This window comes from Chaetodon trifascialis, chromosome 3 (assembly GCF_039877785.1).
Source record: "Chaetodon trifascialis isolate fChaTrf1 chromosome 3, fChaTrf1.hap1, whole genome shotgun sequence".
In the NCBI taxonomy this organism is placed as follows: Eukaryota; Metazoa; Chordata; class Actinopteri; order Chaetodontiformes; family Chaetodontidae; genus Chaetodon; species Chaetodon trifascialis.
In genome coordinates, this window is record NC_092058.1 from 23,708,276 (window position 1) to 23,720,165 (window position 11,890).

Genomic DNA, 11,890 nt, shown 5'->3' on the forward strand with positions numbered 1-11,890 from the left:
CCCACTTTCATTCATGCTGCATTAGGGCTGATGGTTCTGCTGGCTGTGGGCCCATGACTTTGACATGGCTGTGTGGGATGTGCCTCTATGTTGTGAAGAATTAAACATAAATGCCTTCCCGTGACTTTGGCTCATTTGGAAACAGGTTCAGACAGCACACAATAACAATGGCATGTGGTGGTCAAGTGCCAGAGGAGATAGAAGCATGAAAGAACGCAGCTGAGTGGCCCTCAGGCCTGTTTGAACGCAGCAACCCCCATGGTCGCAGCTGGGTTTCATGTCTCTGACACGTTTGCATATGTATATAAGTGTATGAAAGTTACAATAAAAAGGTTTTTATTTCCGTATTACAATACATACCATAGACACTACTTTATATCATTTCTGTTCATCAGCACTAGTTTTATTTTCCAATATTAAAAAAAAATCTTTTGATTGAACAAGCATGCCAAACCTCTGTGACAAATCCATTCAAATCCACATAAAAGCCTCCCTGTGTTTTAATATTTTAATGCTTTTAATGTGAAGGAGCTGCAGTGAGAAGTGTAGGGTTCACATTAGCCATCCGTTCATAGTGCATTGATACAGCACTGAGAGAGTGAACAGTAAACAGCTGATAATGGGTTGATGGTTGCATAAAGGAAATTCGAATCCAATGCAGGAATGATGACCTCCACTACAAATAGTGAAAACTATTATATAGAAGTGTGATTACTGGATGTAAATGTATCAAATGGCTATTGCTGGAAAAAATGTCAAAAAACAAAACAAGACAGATAATACAGTATCACAAACAGCATGACTTTATGAAAATCTTAAGGATTATAACTGAATTTTTCATTTTCTTTTTGCAGCAGTATTTTATCATGTTTAACACACATACATAAAAATTCAACCAGTAATAAAACCTGAATAATCCCAAACCTCTCACTCTGTACAACTGCCTTTTTTGTTCTAAGCTGATTTTTCTGGCCCAGCAGTTCACACCATCAGCCACATTTCAACAACATTTGTGCCCACAGTGCACCAAATTTCAACACCTCAACCGTCAGTCAAAAAGTTGTCAAATAATGAGTTTAAACAGCCAAAGAATCTGCCCTGCAATAGCTCCTTTAATTCAAACTTTGCAATAGTTTCTTGAGCTGAACTGATAAAATCATTATGGTAAACCTTGATGTCTCGTGGCTGCTGCTGACGCCAGTGTGCCATTTACACAAGTGTCAAATGTCTCATTCATGCCAGGAGAAGTTGTACTGTATTTTCACTTAGCATTTCAAAAGTGTACTCCTAAGTTAAACACATTCTACCCCTCCACCCTATAAAAGAAAAAAAAAACCTCATTACACACATAACTGCAGCAGCTACGTCTGAGCAGCTCACACCAGCTCAGTTCCAGCCACTGCTGCTGGTGCGCTCCATTTCAGCGCTTGGTTAAACAGCCTATTACAGCTCTTGTCTTTGGCCCACAGGAGCGTTCAAGAGCTGCGTGTTTATCTCAGCGCTGCATGTGAGGCGACTTGTGTATCTTCGAATGCGGAAGTTTGTTTCTCTGTCTTGGTTTACAGATTTTTGTAAGTTCGCCAGTTTTGCTCTGTGTATGGTGAGACTCAACGGAAAGGAAACACATCACCGATAAGTGAACTGCCGGTTACAAGTGATTTCAAGAATAACCTCATATCCCATGTGATTCTGATATGGAAAGTCCCTCATGATTAATTTGATTCCACTTTTAGAATGTGCTTCAAATCAGTGCACACAGCCGAAGAGGCACAACGGGGTCTATGGTGAAAAACACAACTCAAATAGGGCCTTTAGGCTATTTGCACACACTTGATGCCATTTGTGGTGGATGTATGAAGCATTTTTATCTGCACTGAAGGATAAAAAATAGATCAGCTCAGATCAGGAGTTTAATTTAGAACAAATAATAATAACTTCTTCATAACTTCTCACTGTAAATGTGATACATCAGTTTCATTAGTGCTGATGTGCAGGCCGTAACCAGTCTCATTTGTGTTTACCAGGAGCACAACTTGGACTGGTTCCCACGGATGCGGGCCATGTCCTTGGTCAGCAGCGATGCGGACGGGGAGCAGAATGAGATCAGAAACCTGCAGGAGAAGCTGGAGTCCACCATGAAACTGGTGTCCAACCTGTCAGGCCAGCTGACCGAGCTCAAAGAACAGGTCGGTTGAACTAAAGTGAAACGCTGACGGAGACAAAGACAACCTGAGACATGAAGCGTGAGAGGCAGGTTTTTCTAAAGACGGGGGAAAGCAGATGTTGCTCGAGGTTTGTTTGTTTGCCGCTCGTTGCCCTTTAGATGCAAAGCTTACTAAATGCAAAAGGCGATGAGTCATTGTTCACAACACAGCTCATGAGGTTTTGTTTGCATCTTTGAGGGCGACGATCTGTCTGGATTTCAGTACTGACCTGTCGCTGCTAAGACTGGTTTTATTTTTTATCTATTTATTGATTGATATTTTTTTGATGGATGGATGGATGAAGCCAAAATTAAAAAATGTATAAAGCAATTTCTTTCCAAACTGTTGATTTTCATTTGACTGGTTAGTGAGTTATTCTGTGAGAGAACATTTTAAAAGTTGGTTTTTGCAATAAATTACACTTAACTGCTTCTCAGTGGTGGAAGAAAACATTCTGCTGATGTCGCGTATAAACGCAAATAAGGCTTAAATTGCACAATTGCTGCAATCCACTGTTTCTAGTAAACAGAATTGTAAAAATGTCTTTCCCCTTGAAATGAGAACTATCTGTGAGGAAGTGAATGTGACCGAGACATTTTGACCCAGACAGGGGGAAATGATTGTTGTGTTGCTGAAAGCCGTGAAGGGCACAGTGGCATCGGTCACATTTCAGCCCAAAGTCAACATTTGTAAGGCCTGTTTTGACTTCAGTAACAGTTTAAAAGCACAATGTAAAAGTGTGAGTTCATGAATTCAGATTTTCATTCTTTTCAGGATGAAATTGGCCTTCAGAGCGGAGCGCAAACAGGCCGATTGTGGTACAAGCGGTTGTGTTTCATTTCAGAGAAAACTGACTTAATTAGAAAATTATAGTGTAAAAAAAAGTCCAGCCTTCTGCTGCTAACTGACTTTAAACTGTCCATTTGCTGTGTTTTAATGATATTTTTCTCTATCACGTCCCTCTGCGCAGAGCTATTTCTCCTGGAACACTCATTACAAGACCACTTTGTCTTCTCACTTTTAATATTGTTGTGTTTCAGTGTTGAGGTGAAAATCACTACCTTCTGTTACTTTAAGTTAATTGTGAGCAGAAAACCCATTCTTATTCCTGCTGGTATGAAGGTTAGCACCTGTGTTATGACTCATGTGCTTTGCCTAATCTCTGAAATTTCTTTTGACTGAGTTTCAGAATTAGTGGCTTGTTTTGTGCTGCTTTCGTCAGAAGACGCAGTCGTGTCGATGCCGAGGCTGGCAGGATTTCAAAAGCATCCGTTTCAGTGCAGCAGTGTGCAGGCTCTGTGCAGCATTTGTTCTTTTCTGTAAAGTGATTATGAAAGAATGAAGACTAAAGACCAGAACGGCTTACTGTAGTTAGCAGAAGAGGACGTGCATGCCAACAGAGGTACAGGTGGAATGATGTCTGACATTTTGTCCTTTCTGTGCTCGTCAGATGACAGAACAGAGGAAGCAGAAGCAGAGGATTGGCTTGTTGGGACACCCTCAGCACATGAACGTCAACCCTCAGCAGCCTGCGTAAAGTTCAGCCGACACGGCCCGGAAGCAGCTCGGCATCGGCCAAGACGGAGCGCGCCGTCCTCGCTCACAGGTTGCACACGCTGTATACTGCACTGAGAGTGAGTGTAACTTAGAACAGTAGGGAAACACTGTAACATAGGTAGTCATAAAGCGATGTGTAGCTCTACCCCACGCACGTGTTACTCCTAACAGTAACGCTCACCCACCTCGTTCTGTTCAGTCCAGTTGGAATTGGTGCCAAATGTTTTCTACGTAGAAATAAATTGGATTTCTCAACACATGGCCTTTACTGGTTGAACTTGAAACACGATATAGCTGACTGGACAGGGGGAATTAGTACCATTTGTTTGTTTGTTTGTTTTTTATTTCATTTGAATGTTTTCTATTTATATTTCTGGCATAACAAGCAGTATTAAATGTCTTATTTTTGTATGTTGTGCAATATATTAACTTAAATATGCAACCTCATTGGTGTGTGGACTTAAGTTTCATCAATCATGTCTTATCTAAAAGCGTGGGTCGATGTTTTTGTTTGTACTTTATTGCCACTGGATAAAATAGGGAGTAGCTGGTTGTCTTTACTTGCGTAACTATATAGATGATATTTAATAAGCTGGCCTTCTCAATTTAACCTTTTGGTTTTAATTTCTTGAAAATGTGCAGACTTCTTGAGAGCCACCTGCACTCGGTAGAGGTAGTATATTGTGTGAGAGCAATATATACAGATAGTTTTCTTTGGCCTGTGTAAATCCAACGCTGTCATATCTCAGTGCTAAACTTATTTTATGATAAATTTGCTTTCTTCTTTAATTTGGATCTAAAGGACATTTAGAATATTTGACTTGTCTGTCAAATACATACTGCATTTTTTTTTGTTTTTTGTTTTTTTTTTTCAGGATCACTCATGCAATTACAGTTTGCTCAGGAGTTGTGTAACTTTTACTGTAATAAACATTATTCAGTATGATTTCCAGCTCTGCAGCAAACTTGTTTCATTTGTGCCTGTTCTGGTCCTTGTTTTACAGTCTGATACCAGTCTGCTGCTTGTGCAGAGTCACTTACTTTTATGTTTATGAATGATTTTTTTTTTTTTTTTGGACTACTTTGTGTACATAAAGTTTGTTGCTTATCTTTGCTTTTGTATAGAAAAATGAGATTTAAAAAAACTGTTACTCATTCATGTTAAGATTAACTCCAAAACCTAAGCCCTGTCAATTTGTATATGAAAGTAGAATTATTTATTAAAATTGATGTAATTATCCTTTACTTCATGTTGTGTTTGTTTGTTGATGAGCTGATATTATAGGATTAGAAATGCCCCGTATGCAGTAAACCATTAATGTGCTTTATTGTTTAGAAATGTTCAACAATGCGTTTGCCTCAAACTGCATTTATTCCCCCTCGTACACGATCACCCACTGTCGCATCAGTGCATCTCAGATAAGTCATTTCTATTAATACTGGTATATATAATAATACCATTTTCAGCTCTGAGGCTATATAAGGCAGTAAAATGAATCAATAGAAAGCATGTCAATATTTCTGATGGCAGTTTGAGAAACAATATAAGCACATCGTTCGTTATTGTAAGAATATTGAGGGAACAGCAGTCCAATGTGCAAATTGCCAGTGATGTTTTAGTAACAACTATAAATGACACCTTTTGGCTGTAAACAGTACATTCCACCAGTCAGATGCATTCACGAATTCGTCTTTTGGCTTTCAGAGAAACTGCCGTCAGCTGGAAACATCCATGTCTGAAACCAGCAAACGCCGGCAGTCGAGTGGAAATTGTGTAACCGGGTGGTGTACAATTGCATACACGGGCTTTCTTCAAACATTCTGTGCACGCATGAAAGTTTTTATCAAGCTCAAATCATCTTCAGACAATCTGATGCCAACATGCCTCTCACTCTCATACCATGTGTCCAGCAAACAATTGTGCCTTGTGCATGACTGTCCACATTTAACCTCTTCCCCAGAGGGCTAACACTGCTAATTCTAATTATTAATATCAATACATAGAGAGCGTTTCATAGTTCATTCAACAGTGTCCCCATTTGTATCTTAGATGTTGTGTTAAGAAGAAATCAGTGTCGAGCTACACACTCAGCGCTTTACAGTAACAACACAGGTGAATATTTGTAGTAATGGAAAGTGCAGTTGCTCCAGTACTGTACTTAAAAACTGTACTTTACTCAATTTTATGCTACTTAATATTTCTACACTTCAGATGAAGATTTTATGCTTTTTGCATCACTACGAGCTTCTAAATGTGATCCATTGTTCCAAACTACCCAACACTATATAAAATCTACAAGTGTCAGTGATAATAATAATAATAATAATAATAATAATAATAATAATAATAATAATAATAATAATAATAATAATGTCTCTCTGAGCTTTGGTCCCATGTCAGAGTGAACACTGTCTGTGAGATCTCAGCAGCCTTCAGCAGCGCTCACTGACCGCTTTCCCGCTCCCTCGTTTCCGCCTCCGTTGTTTTGGAGCTGTTTCTATCTTTAGTCTGCGGCTGCTTCGGGACGTCGGCGGGAGGAACCGACCGACCAGTCGGGCACTCTCGGTTGACTGCGCGCGTGACGTCACGGACAGGGATCTGCTGCCCGAACTCGCTCGTGGCCATGAGGAGCTCAACGTGACAGCACACCGGGAACAAGCTGCGTTAATGCTGGCAGCCAGAACACCACGAGGACTTCAAGTTCCAGCCCAGCTCCCGATACGACTGCTTCTGTTAGGATTCATGTCGTGTGTTAGAAAGAACATATAACTCAACGTATAGGGAAAATAAAAAACTATAGAATGAAAGATAATTAAAAAATTAAAAAAAAGTCGTCTGTGGTAATAGCAGAAATTTCTATAGACTATCATTATTATTTTCTTTTTATTTTAGTATTGTGTGCGCTTGCTGTTCTGCTATGAAATCAATAAAAACACTGTTCAGAGAGTGGTCTAATATCTCCATATTATTAGTTCAAACACATTATTGCTTCAAACACGGACTTTACTTTATTGTCACCTTATCTTCTTTTAATAAACCCCTGCATTGCTGTTAATAACCATACAGGACTCTGGCTAATGATTAATACACATGAATAAATCAATCAATCAATAAATAAATAACTTTGTGGTGTTTGTCACTCCAGAGGCTTTTCAGTTGGGTTGTTATTATGCTGCCATATGTGCAGTTAGAGAAATGGTGTTTCGCTGCTTGCTCGCTGTTGCTCCACTTGCTGCCTTCGTAAACACGCTCGACTCTGCAAACACGGATTTGCCTCGAGAGTCGGAGCATGGTGGTACACGGGACTCGGCCTCAGTGGAGGACTACTACAGAAATGGGTTGTACTCTACCAGCAGGGCGAGGGGAGGGGTGTGTGTGTGTGTGTGTGTGTGTGTGTGTGTGTGTGTGTGTGTGTGTGTGTGTGTGAGAGAGAGAGAGAGAGAGAGAGAGAGAGAGAGAGAGAGAGAGAGTGCGGGGAGGGTGAGGAGTTGAAAGCGCCGTCCAACACGTGAGGCTCATGTGACGGTGTCGAGTCTGTGTCTCTAGCCGAGAGACGTGCCTGCAGTCACAGGGTTTATTTAACACGTAGTCACAAACCCACCCAGCTCTCACACACTCGACCGGTCGTGGAGCCTCCAGAGACGCACAACTGAGCCCGGACCTCAGGGTGACAGCAGCGCGCCGTGCCCAGCTCCAGCGCACACACACTGGATTAGAGGACATACTTTTTTTTCTTGCTTTTTATTTTTTGCTACGATTTCTTACTCTGTTTTGAAGTACGACTGCAGAGACACGTTTGGAGCGTTTTGAAGGCTTGTTGAAGTCATTTATTCGGATTTGACAGTTAAGCGACATGGAGAGGATTACCAGTGCGCAACCACCTCCCTGTGTGCCAAAACTGGATATAGCTGACATGCAAGGGTAAGAGAGAAAAAATGAAAAATAAAATTATTCTTTTCCCTTTCTTTCTTTCTTTCTTTCTTTCTTTCTTTCTTTCTTTCTTTCTTTCTTTCTTTCTTTCTTTCTTTCTTTCTTTCTTTCTTTTTTTTAATCCTACTATATAAAGCACTTTATACTGAACTCAAACTTGCCCCAAACCAAAATCTAACTCATTTTATCTTGTCTCCAAAGAATGGATTTCCCCATTTATGTGTACAAACCCAGGAGGGGCATGAAGCGCGGGGAAGAGAGCAAGGTAAATTCGGGTTAAAATGCATAATTTTCCTGAATTTGTCAGTTCAGCCCGAGCAGCCTGGATTTCACTGACAGCATTTCAATCCTCTCCAGGAGACATACAAGTTGCCACACCGGCTGATCGAAAAGAAAAGACGTGACAGAATCAACGAATGCATTGCCCAGCTGAAGGATTTGCTGCCAGAACATCTTAAGCTGACAGTGAGTATTATCTCTTACATATGACAAGTCTGCCAACAGCCAGGGAATCTGAGACTTCACATGGTTCTGCTGAGCAGTTTGCCTGCTCCAGCCTTTGGATTCAGGTTTTACCTCTCAAAAAAATGAAAGTTTGGGATTTTTTTTATTTTTTTTTATTTTTTTATTTTTTTAAGTTTTGTAATTTTCTTAATTTTATCTCATTGAAATTCTAACAAGGCATTAGATTTGCATTTGTTGTTGAGAATTCTGTGTGTGTGCTTGTGCGGATTGCATGACTTCCCGGGTGTTTGAGGCTTGTCCTCTGTTCAGCTGCAGAATGTGTTACATAAGAAAGATCAACATGCTTATCGAAGGTCTTCCTGTTTTAGACGCTGGGTCATTTGGAGAAAGCTGTGGTGCTGGAACTCACTCTCAAGCATGTGAAAGCCCTGAGTACCCTCCTGGAGCAGCAGCAGCAGAAAATTATCGCGCTACAGAAGGACCTGCAAATTAGTAAGTTTGATGCCGATGTGTAGAAGTACAAACGGCTGTTTTTCAGGAAGAGATCTGTTGTCTATTAGAAATACCCCAGAGAAAATTGTGTGCTAAAGTTGACTCTTAACCTTGTGGTTCTAATCGACCAGGTGATCATGGAGGCAGCAGTGCAGAGAGCAGTGAGGAGATGTTCCGCTCCGGCTTTCACTTGTGTGCAAAAGAGGTGCTCCACTATGTGGCCAGCCAAGAAAGCAGCAGGGACCTGACCCCTTCCCACGTCATCGGCCACATCCAAAAGGTAGCAGCTGAAGTCCTGCAGCATCGAAGCAGCCTGCACCCAGACGAGTCCATCCCAACTCCAGAGAAACTGAAGAAACCCACTGGACAACCCCAAAGGGTGTTTGAGGGCCCAGCTAAGAACTGTGTTCCCGTCATTCAAAGGACTTATCCCCATGGAATGGGGGAGCAGAGCGGCAGTGACACAGACACAGACAGCGGCTATGGGGGCGAGCACGACAAGCGTGATCCCAAAGCCAAGTGGTCAGTAAGCCATGCAAAGGAGGGGGAGCTCAAGCACATCGCGTCGGAGAGGACGGCCGGTGCGATCAAGCAGGAGGGCGATGAGCCTCAGGCCAAGAAATCGAGGTCTGACTCCTCGGAGGACGAGGTTCAGGCAGCAGGAAGTCCTGGCAGCTACATGAGCTTCTCCCCTAACCAGCCCCCATTTTGTCTCCCCTTCTACCTCATCCCCCCTGCAGCTGCACCAGTGGCAGCCTATCTGCCCATGCTGGAGAAATGCTGGTATCCCGGGGGCATGCCCATTATGTACCCGGGCATGAGTGGCTCTGCGGCGAGCTTGCCCACAGAGGCAGTCCCCTCATCTCTGGTGATGTCCCCGAGGGCAGGCTCTCCAGTACCCCACCAGAACCCCATGGACTCCCCTGCTCTTCACAAAGCTTTAAAGCAGATTCCCCCATTGAACTTGGAAACCAAAGACTGAACAGATGAGTTTCTGTTGGAATCTCACCCTCTGAAAGTTGAAGGGTTTGGATGGTTGGCCCACTGAAAAGAGGGTAAACAAACACGAACGCACTGGTATCCCTTCAAACCACCGCCATCGTTTGGCCCATCAAAACATTGACCCCAGCAAAGAACCCTGAATGGCCACAGCCGTTCATCGTCAGCTCCTGGCACGCCGAAGCAGGACTTTTGTGGGAAACCTGGAGTGCCCACGTGACGGCTCATAGATCACCTGTTGCACGACTCTGAAACACTGTGAAGATTCTCAGTTTAAAGACAATGAGTGCGCAGCAGATTGCTACAGGGTTTTTTTAAGCAAGGTTCGTCTTCTCCACCCTCAGTGTTGAATGTCATTCGTAACCCCAGAATGTAAGGCACAGAAAAGCCCCCCCAGAATTATTTGGACCTGCTTTTTGCACACACACCAGTCTGTAATGAATGTAAAGATTGAACAAAAGCCCCTTGTAGATGCTGCTTGAAATGATCATTTCCCTCTGTAGATCTGCGAATGGAGGATCTACCTTCAGTCTTTGTCGCTCCTGTAAGTGCAACAAACCATTGTTTAGACTAGAATGTTACCAAAAATGAAAATGTCTGGTTCATGTAGACCATTACATCACAACAGACATTGCTCTTTTGACCCTTTATTACCTTGGAGCTAATTGAACACCATGTTCAAAGAATTCAGGGCGTTGTCACTGTACGAGGTGTGTCACTCATGTCTGTTGAAGAGTGATGTGGCCACACATGCTTTTACGATTTAACTTGTGACTCATGACTATTCGTGCATCTAGATTGCGTTCCTGTGAAGTCATGTGTTGTAATTATTTTGTTTATACTACTCGTACATCTCTATTTTTGATACGTGACCCACTGAGTGTATTTGCATCGCTACCAGAGGAAGGTTGAGGCAGTCCTTTGCTGTATGCCATGAGAGCGTGTACAGTATATAGCATTGTGCTCAACCTGATTTGCATCTTGCCCACAAATTCGTCAAGTTAGGGCCTGACCTTAGCTCATGCTGTTGCCTTTACTCGTTTAACACAGACACAACGATGGCAGGTGTTTAAATGTATTTGCTTTAAATGTGTCTGTGGCAAAGAGAGTGAATGTAAAATTCAAACAAAAATAATAGTTTTGTATAGAAAGAGGTACTTGGGATTTTTATTTTGAAATGTAACAAAATGTTGTTTGTTGTACATATTTTGTATATAAAGTATTATTGATATATATTAAAATATTAATAAAGCTCCCCCCACCCCCCATGTGGAATTTCTCTTTCACTGCCTGGTGGCTTAAACGTGTTGTAGGCAGCCAACCTGACAGCTCCTCATAACAACACATACTTACATAAGACTTACATAACCCGTAAAGCAGCAGAGCCTGTGCAAATCAATAACATGTCTTAGATTACAGGCTGTAAACATTTCGAATTCTGAAGCATTTCTAAGGAGTCATCTGTGGGATGTTCGTGAATTTTGGGAAAAGCAGTAACAGTGAACAGTGCAACTTTTAGTTTGTAGCAGTGTTGCTCACAAATACTGTCATGAATATTACACACTCATAAAAACCGATGTTCAACAAGATTAGTTTAGAAATGAAAGATAATAACTTTTTGGCCTTGGGTTTCTATAAAAATGTAGACATAAACGACAAATTCACTGAATTATCTAGATGAAAGGTTTTTTTTGCTGTAGTCATTTCACTCCCATACAGTTTACATGGTTTATATCCTGCATGGCAGCCACTGTAACAATACTGAAAGTGTGCTGAGTAGGAGCAACGAATGTGTCTGGCAGCTTGAGAACACCACAGTGGATGGAAATGATATTTGAGGTTGCGGGGGAAAGGGCCGTATCTTTGATTTACTTTCGCATTTGATATTATGGAAGACCAGTCTCCACCAGCCTCCTGCTGCTTGCTGACGGTTTCATGGGTGGTAGCACTACTGCAGTTGGAGTGATAGTGAAAATAAGAAGGACCGTATCATATGCTTTCCACCCACTATGCCTTCCAAAGAACTGTGGAAATGCTGTGTTTTTTCTTTTCTTGTAATCACAACAGTATTTTGTCATTTGGTCTGCTGATAAGTGAAGTAATCTCAACAACACATTTTAAGATTTACTCCTCAGAGGCTGCTGGACAGTCAAGATGTGTTCAAAAATGCAGTACCAGCCCCACCTTGTGGATTTAGTCCTACACACCATGCTGGATACCATTTTTACACCAAGGACCCTGC

General features: G+C 41.8%; 2 protein-coding genes across 11 annotated transcripts in view; both read left to right on the forward strand.

Moving 5' to 3' along the window:
* The window catches only part of itpr1b (inositol 1,4,5-trisphosphate receptor, type 1b), an 83,633-nt gene extending 78,627 nt beyond the window's left edge, over positions 1 to 5,006 (forward strand). For 8 of the 10 annotated variants that reach the window (XM_070958380.1, XM_070958378.1, XM_070958381.1 and 5 more), the window contains 2 exons: positions 2,025 to 2,186; positions 3,655 to 5,006. In XM_070958380.1, coding sequence (XP_070814481.1) covers positions 2,025 to 2,186; positions 3,655 to 3,741 — 249 coding nt within the window. In that variant the 3' untranslated portion in view covers positions 3,742 to 5,006. The remainder of the gene's footprint in view (positions 1 to 2,024; positions 2,187 to 3,654) is intronic. The other 2 variants (XM_070958387.1, XM_070958388.1) reach the window with 1 other exon arrangement.
* Positions 5,007 to 7,286: 2,280 nt separating this feature from the next.
* bhlhe40 (basic helix-loop-helix family, member e40) lies at positions 7,287 to 10,916 on the forward strand. Its single transcript, XM_070958395.1, has 5 exons — positions 7,287 to 7,683; positions 7,894 to 7,957; positions 8,050 to 8,157; positions 8,526 to 8,649; positions 8,781 to 10,916. The coding sequence occupies exons 1-5, from the start codon at positions 7,616 to 7,618 to the stop codon at positions 9,629 to 9,631; spliced, it is 1,215 nt and encodes a 404-aa protein (XP_070814496.1). The 5' UTR covers positions 7,287 to 7,615; the 3' UTR covers positions 9,632 to 10,916.
* The last annotated feature ends 974 nt before the right edge of the window (positions 10,917 to 11,890 follow it).